This window comes from Calonectris borealis, chromosome W (genome assembly GCF_964195595.1).
Source record: "Calonectris borealis chromosome W, bCalBor7.hap1.2, whole genome shotgun sequence".
Taxonomy (NCBI): domain Eukaryota; kingdom Metazoa; phylum Chordata; class Aves; order Procellariiformes; family Procellariidae; genus Calonectris; species Calonectris borealis.
In genome coordinates, this window is record NC_134351.1 from 620125 (window position 1) to 641428 (window position 21304).

The 21304-nt window shown below is 39.2% G+C and overlaps 1 protein-coding gene across 9 annotated transcripts in view; it reads right to left on the reverse strand.

Moving 5' to 3' along the window:
* LOC142074865 (zinc finger protein 532) overlaps window positions 1-21304 on the reverse strand; it is a 51625-nt gene that overhangs the window by 7374 nt on the left and 22947 nt on the right. For 8 of the 9 annotated variants that reach the window (XR_012670733.1, XM_075135780.1, XM_075135774.1 and 5 more), the window contains 4 exons: window positions 20176-20357; window positions 17047-17223; window positions 8492-8654; window positions 4484-4762 (listed from right to left, as the gene is read on the reverse strand). Coding sequence is in view for 8 of the 9 variants with exons in the window: in XM_075135780.1 (XP_074991881.1) it covers window positions 4484-4762; window positions 8492-8654; window positions 17047-17223; window positions 20176-20357 (801 nt within the window). In the remaining variant the exon portion in view is untranslated. The remainder of the gene's footprint in view (window positions 1-4483; window positions 4763-8491; window positions 8655-17046; window positions 17224-20175; window positions 20358-21304) is intronic. The other variant, XM_075135781.1, reaches the window with a different exon arrangement.

The following is a 21304-nucleotide window of genomic DNA, read 5'->3' on the forward strand; positions in this document are numbered from 1 at the left end:
ATCTAGAAGGAAAACCACGTTCCTTGGATTGCTTTTTCCTGCTCTAGCAGTGGTCATAGTTTTCCTTCATAGTGCCAATAACATTCTCTTTCCTGCATTTGTTGGGAAATTGAAAAAAACAAATGATATAATTTTATTCTACTATTCCAGCTGAGGTCACTGAGCAAAAAACTTGGATCAACGCTTGAAATTGGACCCTTCTTGACTCTTCTGGAGAATCCACCCAAGATCTGCCCCTATGTTCCAAAGCACTCAATAGCAAAGATTTGCTTCATAGAATAATGTAAGGGGTTTGGCTTACTTATTCTTACCTTCCAAGGAAGTGACAAATTCCTAAACAATGGAGATGCACAATAATCCACATGGACATTTTAATATGACATGAGTCATTCTCTGGTGCCTAACATTAATCAATAATAATAATAATAATAATAATAATAATAATAATAATAATAATAAAAAAAAGAATTCTTAATCCTAAATACTAACAAGCTCAAGCCATACAGAAATGCTTAAGGAACTGAAAAACATCCATCTTATATTTGTGCTCCGAGTGCTGAACTTTATGTTGATGTTCATACTCTCCCTAATGGCTGCATTGCTCAGGAACAGCTACAGACAAGCAGTGGAGATCTGTAGAGGTGATGTCATTACTGAAAATTATCATTTACCGCAAAGTTTGGAGTAAACGGTGGAAGGTTTGTAGAGAGGAAAAAGTGATGTCTGGAAGGGCTAAAGGACTAAAAGCTGTTACAGTGAGATGAGAGACCTTTTGCTATCAAGACCAAAATCACATGGAGTGTGGGGGAAGGAAAGAAAAGCAGTTTTGAAAGGTTGTTCATGCAAATGTGAAGCAGCCCATTAGGAAACATGATATGGTAATTTTATTGGGGCTAGTCAACATAATGCTGTTAGAGGCGCAGTATTGTTCAACCTAGACTTCCTTTTCATGTTTAAAGGCCAATTAAAATAAATCAACATATTTCGCTCTTAAATTGTTAAAGGTGAAAACCTGACAGTGTTTACACGCAGTGCATACTCATTAATGCTAATGCATTAATCAATACATTTTGCAGTACGGTTTTGCAGTATGCTTATGACTGCAATGCTGTGGGAAGAATTTATAAAATAAAATAAAATGTGAAGTCATATTAGGGCTTCTATCAAGAAACAGCCCATCACCATGCTGTACAAACATCCAAGCTCAACCAAGGCAGCCCATGTATCTTTGCCGACGCCACTGCACAGCGTAGATGCATCAAGCGCTTGGCAGCAGGAGGACTGTGCTCAGTAGGACCCAGTCCTCTCAGAGCACCAGGGGCACTACCTGGGGTAACCATCCGTGACACCACACTCGTTCTAAATTTGTTGGGAAGATTCCGGATAGAGACCCAAATAGGATTTTGGATGCATTAGTTTCTGCAGTGGCAGCCAAAACCCAACAAACTAAAAAATTAGTTCTGTAATTAGGTGCAGCAGGACCTGTTGTACAGCATCTTGTCCTTACAAGAAAGAGGATGTTCAATTAGATGCACAGCAAGTCGGAATTGGTAAATTCCTGCTTAGAAAACATCTGTCCTTTCATAGAAACACACTTACACACAAGTCCTGGGAAGCTCAGCGTATGTCTACCCAGCTGAGTGCAGACATACATGATCCAGTTCAAGCCAGGAGTTGTACAGACTTGTCAGAACCACCCTTTGACTGGGCTAATATTTTTTTTAAAACAGCACTTTTAAGATCAGGCAGAGAGTCACACCAAAGTGGCTACAAATTTCCCTGCCCTACAGCTGGCTTACCTTCAACCAGCTCAGGAAGAAGATACAGAAAATGTGAATCTGTCTATCTGTCTGTGTAGACATTTCCCAATAAGGTCTGGAAACTCAAGAATCTGTCCAAAGAGGATATACATGGCAATACCTCTTCTATGAGTACCTCTGAATAATCCAGCCTGGGATCAGCTAAGAAGGGTTACAGCTCCAGACTTTCACTCTGATCCTGCAAAAGCAGCAATTAGAAGTTTGAAACTAATTATCTTCAAATACCTTACATGACAATGGACTTCGTGAATAGCTCATGAATTGCTTAATTAAAGTTTTTATCAAACGTTCTGCATAGATAATTTTAGACCATTTAACCCACACCTATCATTCTTAAGAAAAACAGAATATAAATTAATTGCATTATTTATTAGATCCACGTCACATGCTTGGTTATCTTATGCTCATTTCTAGTCTCTCTACAATAAAATGTATCCATAAAAGTTTAGTTTTTGAATATAGTAATTTTGAAAGCTAACGATTACTGAAAATCTCGAGGGGTCTCAAAGGAACGTAGGAACTGGTCTTTATCACCCTTTTCTGAAAGACATGGAGTTGTATCTCTTTTCATTTTAATATATATGCCTCCCATGTTATTCGAGGAACTGCTTGAAGAGGGATAAAAAATGGCACATAAATATAAGCAATGAAACAGCCTTTAGGCCAGTATTTGAGTGCAACAATTATATAATATTTCATAATAAGGGCTGTTCTTGAGGTAACATTGCACATTCTTATTAAACATCAGCGATAGAAAGATACATATTTGAAGCTAGTATTTAGAAGCATTATCGATATGTTACTAACCTTATTTTACATGCCTTCTGCCACTTCGCTGCAGATGTGATCAGACGGGATATCATTCTCTAGTGCACTCTGAAGTGACAGTTTCATAGGGAGGTTGTGTTGTTTTGTTTTTAAGAATTGCATCGATGTAAAATGCATTTGGTCTTAAACTGATTTCTGGTTGCTGGTAAAAGCACCCATGAGTTAATATTTGGACCAACAGTTTATATGCTGCTGAAGAGACTGATTTTGACATAAAATTAAACTATGATTGTATGAGTGTTACAGGATCAGAAACAAGCATCCAGTGCATAGGCATGCCGCAGGGACTGGAATACATTTCATAGAGTTTCTTTATAGACACTTCCTAGCAGAAGTGTCAGAATATACCGGCTTGAAACTGAAGCAATTAACAGTTCCTCAGTGACTTCAATGGACAGAAATGCAAAAATGGTCTTTTAAAGCACCTGGAGAAATCAGATGGAGACCACATGATCTCAGCTGTTTGTCTACTTTTCAGGCCCTCAGGCTGTAAAAGGAGAACGAGGTAAAAGAAAATGTAGTTCTGTGAATCGTAATCCTTTGGGTTCATGAGTTTGGTTCCAAGGGGGACTGGCAGTGTAGCTACAGGACTCTACAGCAGGAAGGCTGAAAGAATGGAGTGGGAGTTACTGAAGGCAAGGAGAAACATGGAAATAGTCTCCCGTCAGTCAGGCTTGGGTGCTATTTGCTTGAAGTTGTCATAAGAAAATTACAGATGACACTCAGTAGTCCGGCATTTTCAGCTTTTCCATAAAATGTTTATAAACAGAGTAAAATAATTTGCACAACAGTTTTAGAGATAAGCACTGTAATTTGAAGGGACACGGAAACCTCTGGAAATGTGCTATCATTTATTATAGCATATTAGCATCCTGAAGACTATGGATTTTCACTAAGGATGATTCTTCTCCACTTAGACAAGATAAGTCTGTCACCCCTTCCAGTTCTGCTCCTACATTAGCACAGTACATTAGTTCGATTCCCTGCTTCCCAACCGAGGAGAGAATCAGGCCAGTTTCACCAGCACACAGCGAAGGACAGGACTGGATAGCAGACAACTGCTGTGTGTCAGCATCGGGCTGGAGCTTGCTACGGTCTGTCTCAAACGCAGCGAAGAAGGATCCATCCGAGGATCCGTTTCATTATCACCTACCTGCCGGTCGTCTTAATTTCATTTAATTGGAAAAGCTATGGGATGCAGCAAGAACATCAAGTTGTCTTTCTGCTGACTTCAGAATAGAGCATTCCCATATTTCACTTTCAATCCATTTCAAGTAAGCTATCTGAAATCCAGCTCCTTTAAATTCAAAATTCAACTTGTTCAACTCAGCTGACTTGTTGCCTGAACCTACAAGGGTAAGATTAGAGCAATGGCTCGACTTTAGAGTGAGTCTACCTTTAAAATGAAATGCTGTTTGGCACTCATTGGACCGATAAAACAAGACTCCATTCCCTGAGTCTAACAGTTAATGAATTTTCAAGAGAGAGAGGGAACTGAGAACGCACAAAGGAAGAAATGAGAACCTGGATCAGATTAGATGACTTGGACAAAATACTGGAACACCTTTCACTCTTTCCATCTTGAAGAAATTTTGGTACTGGATGAACAAGCCTACAATTAAGTAAGAGCGTGTGGATTTTCTCAGTAGAGCTATATAGAAAATGACAAAAACTAAGCAACCAAAGAGAGAAAGACGAAATACATATAAGAACAGAGAAGAATAACGATGGAACTTAAAGGAATTATTTGCAAAAACACAACTCAATTTGGAAAAAAATGACTTCATAGTTCAGGTTTCATTCACTTTTTTTATAATTGAATATTATTCATTTACCTTTCCATGTTCTTTCCTCATGTGAGAGATGTAAACGTCTCTCTGAGTGAAGAGCCTATCACACTCCCAACACGTCCAGCCAGGATTAGCGACTTTTTTAGGCTCTGCTTTCTTTATGGGAGAAGGAGATTTCTTCTCCAACTTTTCTGTTCCGTTGACAGATTTTGTGTCCTCTTTGTTGTGACTGGCTGAGTTCTGAGTTGTGGGTTTAGTACTGAGAGGCAGATTTATCCCCAGGTTTGGTGGCCCCTCAACACTTTTCAAAGTTCCATGCATAGACTACAATAAAAGAGAAAAAAAAAAGAACAAAACTATCACAGACATATACAGTTGTATGGACAAAATGCAAAGTCCCTCTGAAACAAAAGTCTTCATTTACTTCTTTGCCATACTATTATCAGATCATATTCTCAACTTAAAGAAACATGATTAAGTAAAGGCAAGGCCCAGGATAAAGAGAAACTAGCCAACAACACTAACAGACACCATCCATAGCTACAGAGAAGTTTTCTTCAGTGGCTAGATTTTTTCACAAAAGAGAAAGAGACTTTGTAGGTTAGGTTTAAATTGCTGTTTAATAGGGAGGAAAAAAGGGCTCGAGAAGTACTTTATGTTAAGTTTAATTTCTCGTTTTACTTACCTAACGTATTAGTTGAGCATCCCCATTTCAAACTACGTGACTAGAGATTTCCAAGAAGGAAAGGTTTTTACTGACAAATTTTAACTTGGCACGTTGGTAAGTAAGACAAGAAAAGACAACTCTGGAAAGATCAGGCAACAATATCGTTTAGGATATATTAATATTTTATGTTGTGGCTGAGTTACGCCCTGTCTCACTCCATGCTCAGGTTATGAGCACCCTAACTTAGGGCTCCATTGCTAACAGTCCTTAGAAGCAAAGGTGCGGAGGGCTGACGGGGTCCCCAAGACCAGGGGACAGCTAAGAGGTGTCTAACAAGCTGTTCTCAAGCAGCCTGCAGCTCTTAGGTAGTGACCCTGCCTCACTGACTGATTTCTAAACTTTAAGTGAACAACCAGTAAGAAGGGAAGAGCTCTTCCACCTCCTCCTTCCCCAGTTTCTGGAGCCAGTGTCACATGCTGGCTAAGCCTACCGAAGAGATGACTAGCTCAGGAAGACCTGGGCTGCAGCTGGGTGTCCGAGTTTCATATATGAACACGGACACAACAGGAATGAGTCAACAGAGTTCTGGGCCAACAAAGATGACTGCAGCCCAGACTTAACGTACTGTTGAACGTGGATCCGCTACCAAGGTCTCTTTCACATCTAGAGATTTGCCCTTTACAATGACAGTGTTCTAATCATCTCATCTACTGACCTTAATTAGAACTCTCCTGGATGATGTGTCTAGCCATCCCAAACATAATTATTTTTCCTACAGGCAATCTCAGAAACAAAAAAACTTTCAATACATTCTTGATTCTGAGAATATAAGAATACAAATCTGATACTCCACTATAATACTTCAGTATGAAGTTCTTTTGTAAATCCTGTGGCTTTTGGGTCTACCTGCTGGCTCTACAGCAAATATCAACCTGATTGTAGAACATGTTCTTCCATTTACAACTTTTAAAAGAAAAGCCAGTAATTTAAAAACCTAAAATGTTATTAAAAAGCAAAGCACACAGGACCACCTGACTGGCTCTAAGAACAAACTGAAGTTGTGTAGTAAAGGAAGAGGTTGCCTTTAGTATCCCATTGCACCAGGACAAGAAGAAAGAAGCACGGGGTAGGGGGGAAGGAGTTTCCTATACTTTCAGGCCACTGAAAATTGACCTGGAGATTCCATCCCAGCTTAACTTGCCAGCATGTAAAATGTTAGTGCTCAACTTTCTAAATGTCTTTTAAACACAATACTTGAAATTTAATTTCTTATTTGAAAAGAAACAAAAAGCATTAAAGCATAACATGGAGTCACAGGGATCACAGCACATACCACCAGCAGAACTGGCAGCGTTACACCTCCAGTCCAGACCTCCAGCGCCTGTTGTCACTGGCTGTTAGAAATTTCTTGTAGCTAGCTGTTACAGGAAAATGAGACATACGTTTTGCCAACAGGAAACAGTCACACCTGCAGGAATTATTCTAGGTTATTTTTTGTAGCTTTAAATAACTTCCTTGTGAGCTTCTTTCTATCCCTTTCTGTTCTATTTTCATGCAGGTCTTCTCTGCCTTGATGGTTTATGTCTAGCCATACCAAACAATTACTTTTTGTGCAGCTGGGCTGAGCTCTGCCCTTGTCTGGCACTCGTCCTCTCCCCAAGTCCTTTTCTGATTTTATCTATACCCTGTTACTGGTTTTTTCATTCCCCCTTAACTGAAGCCCAATTTATACTCTTCTGCTGCTGTCCCTACTACTATACACACATCCTAAATGTAAAAGCACTAGCAATTATGAATAAAAGCAGTAATACTGTTACTGCACGTGTATGTTCTAATTCTCAAAAATGCCTGAATCCTTTATAGTGAAACATGCTAAAAAAACACTGGTTGAAAGTACAAATACTGGCATGGAACACTAAAGCCAAAAGAGTTAAATAGTGCCCAAATCGTAAGTAACTGAGAATGACTTTATAACGAGAGATGCTGAGCAACCCTAATTTATGTAAGAATAGCTTCTGGCCCTAGCTACAGTCAGATCATGCTCCTCAAACAGTTCTCTTCAGGTCTTAAAGAAGTAGTTACGTACAGATATAACAATACTTTTCCAATAATATCTGAGTCAAGAAAAACTAATTACATAAACAAGATATAGACTGCAATATATGGAATTTGCCTATTTAGTTTAAAAACGAAGCAATACAAGTAGATCAAAGGATAATAGGACTTTGCATTGCTGCATGAGAGGACCATTTAAGATATCCGGCATAAATGTAAGATGATTCTTACAGTAAACATGAACTAGTTCAGCAACAAAGAAAATGTCCAGTCCTCCTATTTCTGAATGTCTTGGGTCAGCCCTTCCCTATCTCTTCCTCAAGTTTAAGATTGGCTTTAAGACCAACTGTTTTTTCAAGACTTGTGATCTTGTTTTCAACACAACTCCAGAGATTTCTGAGGTTACAAGTGCCATACTTGAGACTGAAATGCAAAATGCTGGTTTTAGCAGACAAGAAAGATGTCTGTTTTTCCACTATTCTGTATACAAATTTTACTAAGTCTTATGTGTCACTGCAAGAGAAACCCACTGAATTAAGTGCTACCATTCTGGACTGCAATACTTTGCAATGGTGTAAATAAGTTCAACTGTTACCAGGCACCAGATCATGTTAATGAGGCGTAAGAAATTTCAGCACTGCTAACGGATTTGGTATATAAAACAAGGTAACGCAGCATATTTAAAATACGCAGCTATCAAATTACAGTCAGGGGACTGCTGATTCTTAACAACATGATTTGCAAGGATGACAGTGAATCTTCTTCAGTTGTAAGGGTATGTATGAGAAAATCAACTTCAAGTTTTTTTCAAAGCATGTATGTGTTCATGTTCGTATATAAACACACACACAAATAACCTCTGTATCTATTCAGGAAACATACTGGTTCCTACCGGTTCTGAACATCAAAGGTTTGATTTTACAATGTACTCAGCATTCTCAACTCCTAACAATTGGAATAATACTTAGAATACTGTAAACAAGGCTCAATACTTACTAGGATTGGATTAACTTTCTTCACTATACCCATTATTATTTTGATGAAATGACCTATTGAATGCAATGCACTGAGATATTCCTAGCATACCAAAATCAACATTAATATAGAAAAACTGAGTTAGTGATTACATCACAGATACACTGAAGATAATACAAAATACAACATTTTAACATTTGAGAACATTATTCAGAGATTACTCTTTTGGAATTACTAACATCTCTCTCCTTCAGCATTCTTCTTGTTATTCTGTGCCTTTTTACAGTATTTTCTCATAGCATATATTGCATGACAAATGGTATCTACGAACGAAACAAGAGAAGATGCCTACACACCTTGATATGATCCATCATAAGCTGTTTCTGTGCATATAGAAGAGAACAGTCTGGACACTTGAAAACAGACACCTTCTGGTTTTCAATGTGCTGATCAAAGTGGCGATAGAGCAAAGGTTGTAGAGTAAACACAGTGTCACACATAGAGCATTTATATATTATTCTAAAAACAGAAGTACAATAAACAATGTCAGTCATGTTGATGATCTATTTGCAAAAATCATGTTAACTTTTTTTCTCAGCAGAGATAAGATCTGACATGTTTAAGCAATCATTTCACACTGCCCAAAAAAAGTTAAGATTAAACTAATTCAAAACATCCTCCAATTTCAAAATATGGGAGCAGCAGAAAAATAGAAAAAAAAATCATTAAAAAGTGCAAACAAGAAGCCAGAAAACAACAGCATATGCCAGTTAGTTACATATATAACACCCACATCTGCTTAGGATACTCTGAAAGTTAAGTGACTTCAGTTTCTGAACTCATATTGCAACTAAAGGACAATATGCCTGTTTCAGGTTGTAAAGGCAGTATGTTTCAAGGGAGTGACTGATTCGATCATAATTGGTAATACACTTCAAGATAAATTTATTTTTGGCAATGTACGTGGCTTTGAACCTCCTGAATGCCAAGCCTGGACTCTGTTAATGCTCTGAAGCTGAAACTTCACAGGATGGTATTTCCCTGTTTTGCAATTACATGCCTTTAAGAATCTGTCTATCGAAACAATGTAGAGGCACCACCAAAACCACAACTTCCTCTCTCAAAGCATATGCGACACTTGAAATTAGCTACCTAAATCTCCCATTCTGACAGGCAATATTCTAATCAAAATTGTTACAAAAGCTATCTATGTTTTAGTAGATGTGTAACTGGAGAAGCAATGCATCTATTAATATAATTCCAAAAGTGCTTTAAGAAATAGATATACTCATTAACAAAGAACTAGGTAAGTACTCGACACTACAAGCATAGTCCCTGAAAATGAATATGATAGCCAAAATTCTGTATCACAAAATCTAAGAAAGCTATTAAACAATCTGAAAATAGTTGTATTTTTAGCAGATCCTTGTCAAGTGTCTATCCAACAGACAAAAAACATACGGAAACGAGAAACATAATCCTCTGATCTAAACGCTGCAACAACTACTACATGACAATAGTTTGAAGCTTGTTTCATTTTGATGATGATTTTATAATGAAAAGTATAGTTTAAATTATTTACTTGAGACTTTGCTTGTTGTTTTTGCTTATCTGCATGTTTGATTTTATTAAGAATGATTTCCCTGGCAACTAAAGGTGAGTAACAAGATTAGCCATTCAAACTGCAACCCTGTAATGTATCTGCTTATAAATAGTAAATAATTCTATTCTTTCAGAAACACTGCACTTTTTTTTAACTTGGAAAATGAATGAAAGGAAATGACACATGACAGAAAAGTAACTCTCTATGATGAGAGAGAAATCTAATCCATTAGCCATCAGTAGTGGTAGTACTTCAAAAAAAGTTCTGCTAAAATAAAAGAAACCCAGCAAGAGGTGCTCAGTACAATGAGCACAGGCGCTTCCTCTGTGAAAGCAGTCTTCCTAATCCCATCAATCAGAGGTTGATCTCTGTCCTAAAGAATGACTTTTCATTAAAAAAAAAAAACCCAAATACTGCTTGCTAGAATGCTGAATTTTCTCATTATCCACATAAATGTTCCGAGCCCTTTCTACATCCCTTTAAGCAATTATCAATAATACATTGTTCAAGAGCTCTAAAGACCACTCCGCACTGTGTTTTGAGATGACACGAACAGGGACATTGCTTCAATGTCCAAGCCATTCAGTGAGTCAAAATATTTGAAATAATGAAAAACAGTACACTTAGTCGTATTAACTGTGAAAAATACTATTTTTTGTGGTATATCAAGTGGTCCCAGTTTCTTACACATGCTAAGACAAATTTATTTATTCACACAGCACCCTCTGACGACCTACATACTATCGTCCTGCTGTCTGTCGTGAACCCTCTGCGTGGGACGACATACTCTGCACAGGCGCAGCAGAACATACACCTGCTAGCTTCACCTAGCGAGCACGGAGTACGTAGAGAGGGGAGCCCCCTCCCCATCCGCTGACCCCCCACATTACTGTCCATAAAAGCTTCTTAAACATTATTCAAAACAAGTATTTTAGTTTGTCGCGTTGTTACTGATCTATACCCCTTCAGAATCCTAACTTCTTGGGTAAGTCCCGTATGAAAGGTGTAAAAGAGCTTGCCAGAAATAGGGGAATGCTTCTTGATAATAATGGCTAAGAAAGAAACCCCAGGTTCCTAAAATGCAGTTTCGCCTCACGTACCTCACATCAATATAAACCCACGTATCTTACTAATAGTTTTAACTGAGATCATAAGAGACAACTTCTGGGGAAAAAAGTCAAGGGATCACCACCCCAGCGGGTCAGCTGAATTGAGCACAGACCGAAACAGAGAGAACGTGAGCCTCCTCCAGGCACGGTGCTATGACAGGCACACTCCGAGGGATGCACTCTTTAAGCTCTAAGGGTAGAAAGAGCCAAAAGATTCACTATGCCAGGGATCATTTCCCTTGGCCACAGCACACAGAGCTACTGAGCATCTAAGCACGCTCCACCGTCTTGGTCCCATCTCAGCAGAGCAGCTAGAGATAATTTAAAGCAGTGATTTTACTGTCAGCCCTCTTCACTCCATCCAAGAAAAAAATCAGAGTTTCCTCAGAAAAGGACTTGCTGCAGTTCTGTAGTCAATCTGCTTGTAATGTCACAAGCTAGAGAGCTGGAACTAACCACACACATTCCCTAATCCTGGGGCACCAGTTTTCTTCTGTCCCTTACGTCCTGTCTCTTACAAAACTGTCTTACATCTCCATCAGCAACTTTGTCCAAAAGTCAGGAAGCGTCAAGCCTGATTACTAACTAAGCAGGCAAACACGCCGAGGCACAAGACTATCACAGCCTTGTCCCTGGCAGGGTGATCTTCACCCTTCTGGTTCATTGCTCACATACCACTGCTAACATCCAGAATCCCAGCATTTTGGTGCCTGTTGCCGAGTAGCCGATCCCATGGCTAATGCTAAAGAGAGACGACTCAAGTTACATTGTTCCAGTTAGCAAGATGTAAGTAAAGACTGGCAGAAATAAAAATAATTCTCTGATTATTTCATGATGCATATTTCTATTAGAACCATATGTTGCAAATAAAACTAGACAGAAGAAGCTAGAAAACCTGCTTAATCATCTGTGGTAAAACTAGACAGTGATCTCACCTGGAATGATTTCAAGTCTGTAGCATATAAATTTATCATCGCAGGGTTATATAATTTAATCAAATAAACTATGATCTACTATATGCTTCAGATTGTTATTGCATATAAAGTAAGGAACAGAAGACTACAGAATCGCTGAGGTTGGAAGGGAGCTCTTGAGGTCATTTAGCCCAACTGCTGTTCAAGCAGGGCCAGCGATAGCAGGCTGCCCAGGACCACGTCCAGTTGGGTTTTGAATGTCTCCACAGACTGAGGCTCCACAGCCTCTGGGCAACCTGTTCCAGTGCTTGACCACCCTCACAGTAAAAAAGTGACTTCTTGTGTTCAGGTGGAAATTCCTGCGTTTCAGTTTGTGCCCATTGCCTCTTGTCCTGTCTCTGGGCACCACGGAGAAGGGTCTGGCTCCCTCTTCTTCGTGCCTTCCCGTATGGTATTTATACACACCGATAAGGTTCTCCTGAGCCTTCTCCTCTCCAGGCTGAACAGCCCCACCTCCCTCAGCCCCTCCTCACATGAGAGATGCCCCAGTCCCTTCTTCATCTCAATGCCCCGTTGCTGGACTTGCTCCAGTACCTCCACGTCTCTCGCACTGGGGACCCAGCTCTGGGTGCAGTACTGCAGCCCTGCCCCAGCAGCACCGAGCAGAGGGGAAGGATCACCTCCCTCGACCTGCTGGCGATGCTCTTCCCAAGCCCTTAATGACCACGTGCCTGGGTAACGCAGCACTCGCGAGCACTGACAGGAGAAAGGGAATCTGCTACAAGAAAATCTGACATCTTTCTGAATTTATCACATACAAAAATTATATCTCTCTAAAAACACTAATTGCTGAATATATATATTTTCTATGTAAGCTAAAAGACTCTACCCTGTTTTCACAGAGGCACAAGAACTATCTGGTAGAGACCCAAATTTCAGACAGGTCTCGAGAAAAGACTGTAGTTGCTTAAATTCATACCAACGGATCTAATACTATGAGCTGTCACTATACCCACTTCGAGTATTTTAAAAGCATGATTTTCAGTCCTATAACACATGCAACTGAGTATGCTGGTTTGTTTTATAATTGAAGTAGTCAGTACTTAACATATAACAGCTTAAAACCCTGTCCAAAGCTTAAAGGGAGGTCAGGACATAATTTACAACCAGCTCAACTCAGCAAGACGGCCGAGTAAGGCGGGCAGTGCAACTGCAGTCACGCTGCCAGGGCGGTTACTCAGTAACTGCCCTGCCCCACAGTACACACCAAAATAGGCATGGTACCGCACTTCTTCACTTTTCAAAAATTGGGTTAACAAATTCACATATTATCTTCGAATAAATACAGATGTTATCTCACAGGAAAACACTTTCATACCACATAAAAGATGTTTAGCGTTTTGAAAGCTTCTGCACCAGAGTATCGTATTTCTCCTTCCCGTAATTTTTCTCTCTAAAAAAAATGGTACTTGTGGGATAATATACTTTGTACCAATAGTACAGTATATATCCATAATCTGGCTTGATAAACAAGAGTTTCTCCAATACCCAAAAAGAGATCAGCCATGAAAAATATCTTAGTGCCATTCCTATGAAGTTTCACTGTTTACTGAAAACAGAAAATCACATACAAGCTTTGGTTTCCCGTAAAAACCATGTAGCATCTTAGGTATGCTACAGGAGAGAGCTTCGCAAAGTTGAGAGACAAGACAGCCATCCATTTCCCTATATTAAAATAATCTAATTTCATCCCACTGAGAATCACTGCACATAAACTTCATTTTTCATACGCCAAATAGTTTACCGTATCTGTTCTGAAACAACCATTTGCAATGTAGCTGCAAATCACACAGTTCTAGTAGATGCCAGAGGCACACAGCCACGTACCCAGTGAGCCCAATTCCAGTAAACAAAGTGAGAACCAGCGAGGAGTCCCTCAGGACTGGCCGCCTCGGCCCGCTTGCAGGGCAGCAGTAACGGATCCTCCCCAGGCACCCCGGCGCGCCGGCACCCCGGCCCTGCTTCCGCTGCTCCCCGGGGCGCCCGGGGGACACCCAGAAGCCAGGCTCCCGGCCATGCAGAGTTCAACACCTGCCTACCGGGTGAGGTTTGGAACTCACGTTCACGGGTCAGACACCTCTGGTACGCTCAATGAAAACTCAAAAGCTTCACATTTCCAAACACAGAAGGCTACTGTACCCTTCTTTTCATTTCTTTTAAAATTTTTACTTTCAGAAGAACAAAAATTTAACTGAGCTTATGTAGTCATGTTAAATGACTATATGACATTCCTCTTTTCAATAATGAATTTGTTAAGCTTTCAAAATGTACGCCAGCCATACGCAACGTAGATGCTAGGTAATACGATAGAGAGAAACAAGCAGCAGCAGATTGGTCAAATGTGAATTTATTTCCTCAAATACAACTTGTGAGTAGTGCTTGTCAGCTCTACTCAGCGCTGGTCAGGCCACACCAGGACCACTGTGTCCAGTTCTGGTCCCCACAACTCAAGACAGACATGGACAGACTGGAGAGGGTCCAAAGGAGGGCCACGAAGATGATCAAAGGGCTGGAGAACCTGCCCTACAAAGAAAGACTGACGAGTTGGGTCTCTTCTCCCTGGAGAAGGCTCAGGGAGACCTCATCACAGTGCGCCAGTATTTAAAGGGCAGCTACAAAGAGGACAGAGGCTCTCTCTTCATAAGGAGCCACGTGGAGGAGACAAGGGGCAACGAGTACAAGTTGCACCAGGAGAGGTTTCATCTTGATACAAGAAAGGAATTTTTTACAGTGAGAACAATCATGCACTGGAACAACCTCCCCAGGGACATGGTGGAGTCCCCATCACTGGAAGCTTTCAAGATGCAGTTGGACAGAGCGCTACATAATCTCATCTCAGCTCCCTTTCCCATGAAAGGCTGGACCCGATGATCTTTCGAAGTCCCTTCCAACCTGGGCTGTTCTGTGATTTTAACACAGAACATTACAGCAGATAAACCAGAGTTTGTCACAAAAAATGGTGACAAATGTGGATTTCTGTGCATTTTTTCACCAGAAAATGCCACAAACATTTGATGTCAACTTCACCAAGATATGTGAGAAGTATCCTCAGAAACCAACTAATTTAAATAACACAAACATTTCCTTTTTAAATTGCTACTGAGTAGCAGAAATACATGTACTTAATTCTGAGGAAAACCACAGGTCCTGATAGCTTGAAATAGACCTTATTAAATGGTGAAACAGCAGTCAACGCGAGCATCTTGAGTGTTGGTGACAACACCATACAGATGCTTGTGAAATGGAAGCAAAGAACTCCAAACACTGCGAAGACTGGGAAAATCTTACTCGTGACTCTGCGTGCATTTAAGATAGCGTCTTGATTAAAACTGGCAAATTTAAAGAAAACACCACTTCTTAAGAGGAGCACTCGACTATGAATTCTATGATTTATTACAATACAATAGTACTTCATAAAATTTTATTTTAGTCTTTTTATAATCAAAATAAATTCATAGAAGAATACAATTATAAGCACATCTATAAGTAAAGAAAACAAATGCAAAATACTTAATTCACGAAGCTGATCAGAAGCAGTTTAGCAGATCCAAGCACAATTCAAAAAATCTTCTGCACTTTTCATATGTGAAGTATCTTACACAAATGATGACCTTAATCTTTTGGTTTTCTCTAATGAAAATTATGGGAATCTGAAACAAGTTTTAGATTAAATGTTGGTATTTCAAAGCCTCTCACTGAAGATACCATCCTGAATTAAAACAAGGTATCATTTGTCACTGGGTGGGAAAGTCTTAATTTGGTATCAGACACACTAAGTGAGTTTGTTGCCATTTTGCTTTAATGTAGGTTTAAACACCCTAAAGAATAAATCTCCTGTTAGTATGTTAGAAGAAACAGTGATAAACCAAATTCTTCTGATATCTGGTTATTACATTACATGGTACCTTGTTTCTCTCATCTGCTTTCTATTTTCTTGAGTCTGCAAGTTGTTAAAATGTACTAGTGTGCTCTGCGTACTCCTGAGAAACAACATGGAGTTAAATACTCGAACATTTACTCTCAATACTGCACTGGTACCGACAGAGGAGGAAGAAGACAGAAGAAAAAGGCCTGCAATGAGAAGGCATCAGGCTAAGACCGATGCGATTTGAAGCCTGATTTTCACATGCATCAGCACCTGCAGCTCCCACTGGCTTCAGCGGAGGCCTTGGATGTTCAACATCTTTAAAACAAAGACCCTGAAGCCGAGCTCCTAATCGTGCCCTGTGTTACCACCGTCAGTAAACCACAATGTTTACGCACAACTTTCCCAGCTATAGAACAGAACTGGTTCTGCTTTAATCCAGAAAAAAGAGATTACGTATCGGAAAAAAGCTTATATAAACAGCTCTATAAATGCATCTATTTTGATTTGGAGGGGCAAGGCTGGAAATGGTTTAAAGGCTGGCACCTCTCACTTAGTAACACATTGGAATTGCTCTCCTTGAGCCATGACTGTCTTAGGGAAGCAAAAACTTAGCTCACCACTCCCAAAACCTACGGCTTTCCTGAAGAAAAACCTAGCAGACAGAAAGAGGGTAACAGATCCTGCAGGAGAAACGCCGCCTGACAAGCGAGTGGCTGCCTGAGCAGAAGGACAGTGTGCCGCAGGCGGCTGCAGCCCGAGAGAATCGCCCGAGGTCAGCCCAGAGACGACAACTGGCACTTCGAAAACCACCTCTCACAAGTACGCACCCTGACCCCTGTGAACTGATGGCACTGAAAGAACCAATTTTCCTAATTCACCCAGATGACTATCTGTGAGCGTGTAATAGAAAAAAAATAAAATCACTTTTTCCCACCTTTTCAACCAGATGTTATGAAAATCACCGCATAAACCCTAATGAGTCTTAGCAGTTCTTTTTGGAATCAAATGATCTTAATTCACAGGAAAAATGCAGATGAGCTAAGCAGATTAAAAAATAAGAACGAGCAACATACTAGCTGCCTGTCCGAATAATTTTTGTAATTACTGTATTACTCTCTTGTAGCATGCAGTGTTTAAAGAACTGCTATTGCTATGTTCATGGAAATTTAACCTTTGCCAAATAAATTGCCAGCTAAAAACTTATGAAAACATTACACGAACTCCACACGTTACCAACAGGATGACAAACTGTTGGTTGTACAGTACGTGACTTTTAATATTATAAGCATAGGACAGAATGCAATTTCACAAGTTATTAAAATGCAGGCAAGTGCAGTAGAAGATTAATTTTGCTTACTTTGGTTCGCCTATCTTGATACCCGGGTGTTGTGTATAGGCATGGGAGTGTGTGCTGGGAGCAGATTTAAATGCCATGGGACAGATAGGACACTTGTAAAAGACTTCACAGTGAGAACCTTGAATATGAGACTTGAGTGCCGCCACATCAGAGTATACAACATTGCAATGCACGCAGCTGCAAAAAGAGTGGAAGAGAATCAGTTCAGCCTAGCCCAAAGCAGTACCGAAAGAAATGGAATCAACACTGATTTTCAAGCAAGTGGAAGAGATAAACATATATATACGACCAGATAAAACTATGTAATTCTGTCAATTTAAACAACCCAGTAAGAATCAACAAAAACAGAGATTTGCATATCAGAAAGTAAGAAAAAAGAAATTTCCCGAATTTAATTTGAAAATCTAAGAGGTATGAAGTCAGAACAAGTTTTTATGGCATTACAACAAAACAGATAGAGGATTCGACAGAAGAATATTCTATTGATTGTAAAAAGAACACTTAAAACCTCTGCAAATTTGTAAATAGATTTTACAAAATGCATTTTTATCACATGCAGTGGATTGTACAAGGTACGCCACAGCAATTTAGAAACTACCACCAAAATGGAAAACTAGTAAGGAAAACATTTCCACCATTTCCCATGTTTAGATTTAATGAAGACATACTCGTAATGATTTTCTGTACATGTAATCAAATCAGCACTTGGATTTAAAAACAAAAAAAGAGTAATTTAAACTCAGGACAGCTAAACTGAATCTCTACAATCAGATCAATCTATCGGACTGGAATTCTGAAAATATTTTTCAAAAACATACTTCTGCTGTGTCGAAAATTTGTGACCTTTCCGCATCTATTCTAAAATGAAATGATTAAAAAATTGAATTAATATTAGTATATAAGAATTTCTATACACAATGGTCCCTTTTAGTGCCATACATCTCCAGTACTAAATGCTACCAAGTAAGTCCAAGAACATACAACAAGCAATTACAAAATAACCTCTCAAATGAACAAATTTCGTATTGACTTAGTATTTTGCCGTGAGAGTTTTACCATTTAAACATGGAAGGTCCCTACCCTTCCAAAATTTTAATTTTGGCATCTATCATGGTAGTATGATTGTTGTCATATAAACGTCAAGTTGTTTTTTGATACTGTTTTAATGCCCTGATGATAGCAATACAGCAGGAAATAAAGTTATACATTGCATTCAAGAATCCCATTTTCCTTTTAAAATGTATCACCTTTGAATTTTATGAAATGTCATCCTTTCTTTTCTGAGCACTTAATTTACATTCTTAATACTATTAATCAAGTCTATATCTATCTAGCCTCTGCTTACCAATGCATTTTCTAAAGTAAATGGTCCTCGTCTTTTTGGGGTCTGTTAAGATCTTTTCTGCTTATACAGAGATGAACATTTCTTCATAGCGGTACAAAGCATGATCCTCTCATTAACAGATCTACTCCTAAGGTGTCACCTCAAGAGAGCTGGGTCGCATCTCTCGCCTCCCCATCCCATCCTGTCTGGACTTTATTCTCTAGTGATGCAACATAATAAATGATCCTCAGCATCCACCATTGTATATTAAAACAGTTCGTAAAGAACAAGCCTTCCTTTCTTGGACTGCTGTAACAACTTACTTGTTTTCAACTTGGAAGGATGCAATTAAACTTGACGTTAAAATTTTCAGCTGATTTAGTTCAGACAACTAGCCTAAACCGCTGAAATCAAACTGAACAGAGGTCCTTTGGAAAGGCAAGACAGGTATGCTGTTCCTCAAGCGAATGCACCATGGTGATAAGGAGATGCTGAGGAATCTAAGAAGGAAGACATTAATTTCCCAGATACTGCTTTTCTTTGCCTAGGTATTTTTGGTTTAGTCTCACCATATACAGAAATTCTGACTTAGTGTGACATGAGATGTTTATGATACATCTTGAAAAGTTTAGTAACTTTAGATTCACGGTGAAGGATTTATGAGTCTTCTGGTGTTACTGGTGCAGGCCAGGAGTCCCTGAAGACGATTCCGTGTACAAACCCAAGAGACACAGACTAGAGGGAAGGAAAGTAGAGTGAAGGTGGCAGATGTAAGAAATGTAGGACAAGACAGACTACCGCTTGGGAAAAAAGAAAAAAAGAGAACCTGAAGAAACGCAAAGAGCTGAGAGTCGTGTCAGGCCATGGATTCAATCTGAAAACAGACTGCCACAGCAGCTGGTTTGATGCAGTAAAAATGCTTTCTTGCCTTAGTGGAAGATTTCACAGCCACCCTAGCAAATTGAACTTGTGGCACCTTAAGGGGGAAGAAGCTGCCTGCTGGTAAGATTTTAAATCACCCTTCTCCAGTCAGACAGGGTGAAGTGGAAATGTTTTAGGAGCGCTGAGCAAAGCTCGGCTGTACGGGTTGCTCTTCTGATCTCTTGCTGTGCTGCCTGCCATTCAGTGCGAGTAAAATTCTAAGATAAAACAATTTTTCAAGCCTTTCAAAACTTAACATTTCCATGAAATGCCTCTGATCCCCATTTTCTCAGTGAGTTGCCATTACAGGGAAACATACGAATAAAAGGGAAACTGAAGAGCAACAAAGAACCAAAAGACCAGGCTGTTTGAATGAGAAAGGTAATTTTCAAGCGATGTAAAGCTGAGGAATCTTGACCTCCCACACAAAAGACAGCAACCAGATAGATGCAGTATGCCCGTCAGCATCTTGATAATAAATTCTGGCAGTAAATACTGAAAATGACTGTTCTTCCAGAGAGAACAATCTAAAATTAAATGTTTTGAAAAAACTCAAAAGGTTTCTTTAAGAGCCTGAAATTAAGAAAATACATCTGAATTCTCTAGACCTTTTAAACTGTGAAGTCCTGAATCTGACATTTTATGGCTGGATGAGATTAGCTAATATTCTGATTTAATAACATACAAAAAGCAGATGCCCAAAACAAAGCAGAATCCTAATGTGGTATTTATTCCAAAATTTGTAGTACTAATAGCATTGTTGCCATGACAACCTTAAACCCATGAAGCTGTATTCTACAAACAATGCTTATGAAAATGGAAAAATTACTTTTAAAAGCATAAATTATACATAAATTGACAACAAAAGTAATCATTATACTGACCGAAAACCAACTCTTCGGGTATAATGCAGGCAGTTCTTAGTGACATGAGTCTGGAAGTGGACAGATCTGCAGATTGCTCCACATTCAGGACACGTGTATGGAGATTTATGCTGATGAATTCTCTGGTGTGATGCAAAACTGCACTGGTTAGGAAGCAGCATCTGGCAGATATTGCATGTCTTCTAAACAATAAACCAAAACAGATGAAACAAAAGGTTTGGTTCAGCTATACATAACGTCTTGTGTCAAACACTGTAATATAACAAATAAAAGGTTAAATGTTATGACTGATGTGAACCAAAAGAAGTAGGCAAGTACTAAATGCAGGCCCTACTGACAAATCTTGTAGGACAGAGCTGGCAGATATTGGCAACCAGACATATTGGCATTCTGGGCCATCCTGACACAACTAAGCTCTTTACATACCGCTGACCATGGGAGATGCATGTTGGTTTATATAAACTTTACTTAGGTGCCTCACAAGGTGCAATTTTACTAAGGTGCCTTGCCTTCATAGTGCAAGGGGCTTAAGTACAACTTGAGAATCAAACCTTATGGTTTTAACTCAGTGCACCATATAAAGTAAAAAAAACCAAAGCCACCAAATATACCATCTTCACTTTCTTTGATCCTTGCTCCTGATGAATTCTTATAGTAATATCCATAACACCAATAAACCAGAATGTTATCAGGCAGAAAGTGCACAGATAATTTCAAAATATATTTCTCAGGCTAGAATACATCGTCCGCATTATACCAACATATTATGCATCTGAGTAAAAACTAGAGATATATAAAATATTTACGAAGCTTTTCTTTGCAGGGCAATCTTTCTACATGCAGGAGTAACTTAATAAACTAATTCTTTTCTTGTATTTTGTTACACAAAAATAATTTAAAAAAATCTTCAACTGTATGTTGACCATATGCCAAATCAGCAACACTGAAATTCTTTGGGTGCTTTGTGCCATTTTTGGGATGAAATGCAAATGATGCAACCCAGCTGTAAACAGGCTTCACTTTTGCTTACAGTTGCTTTCTATCACTGGAGAGCACGAAGAGCCAAACCTGTAAAAGCATTCCAGAAAATGTTTCATTTACAAGAATACATCTCTAAAATCTCTAAGCA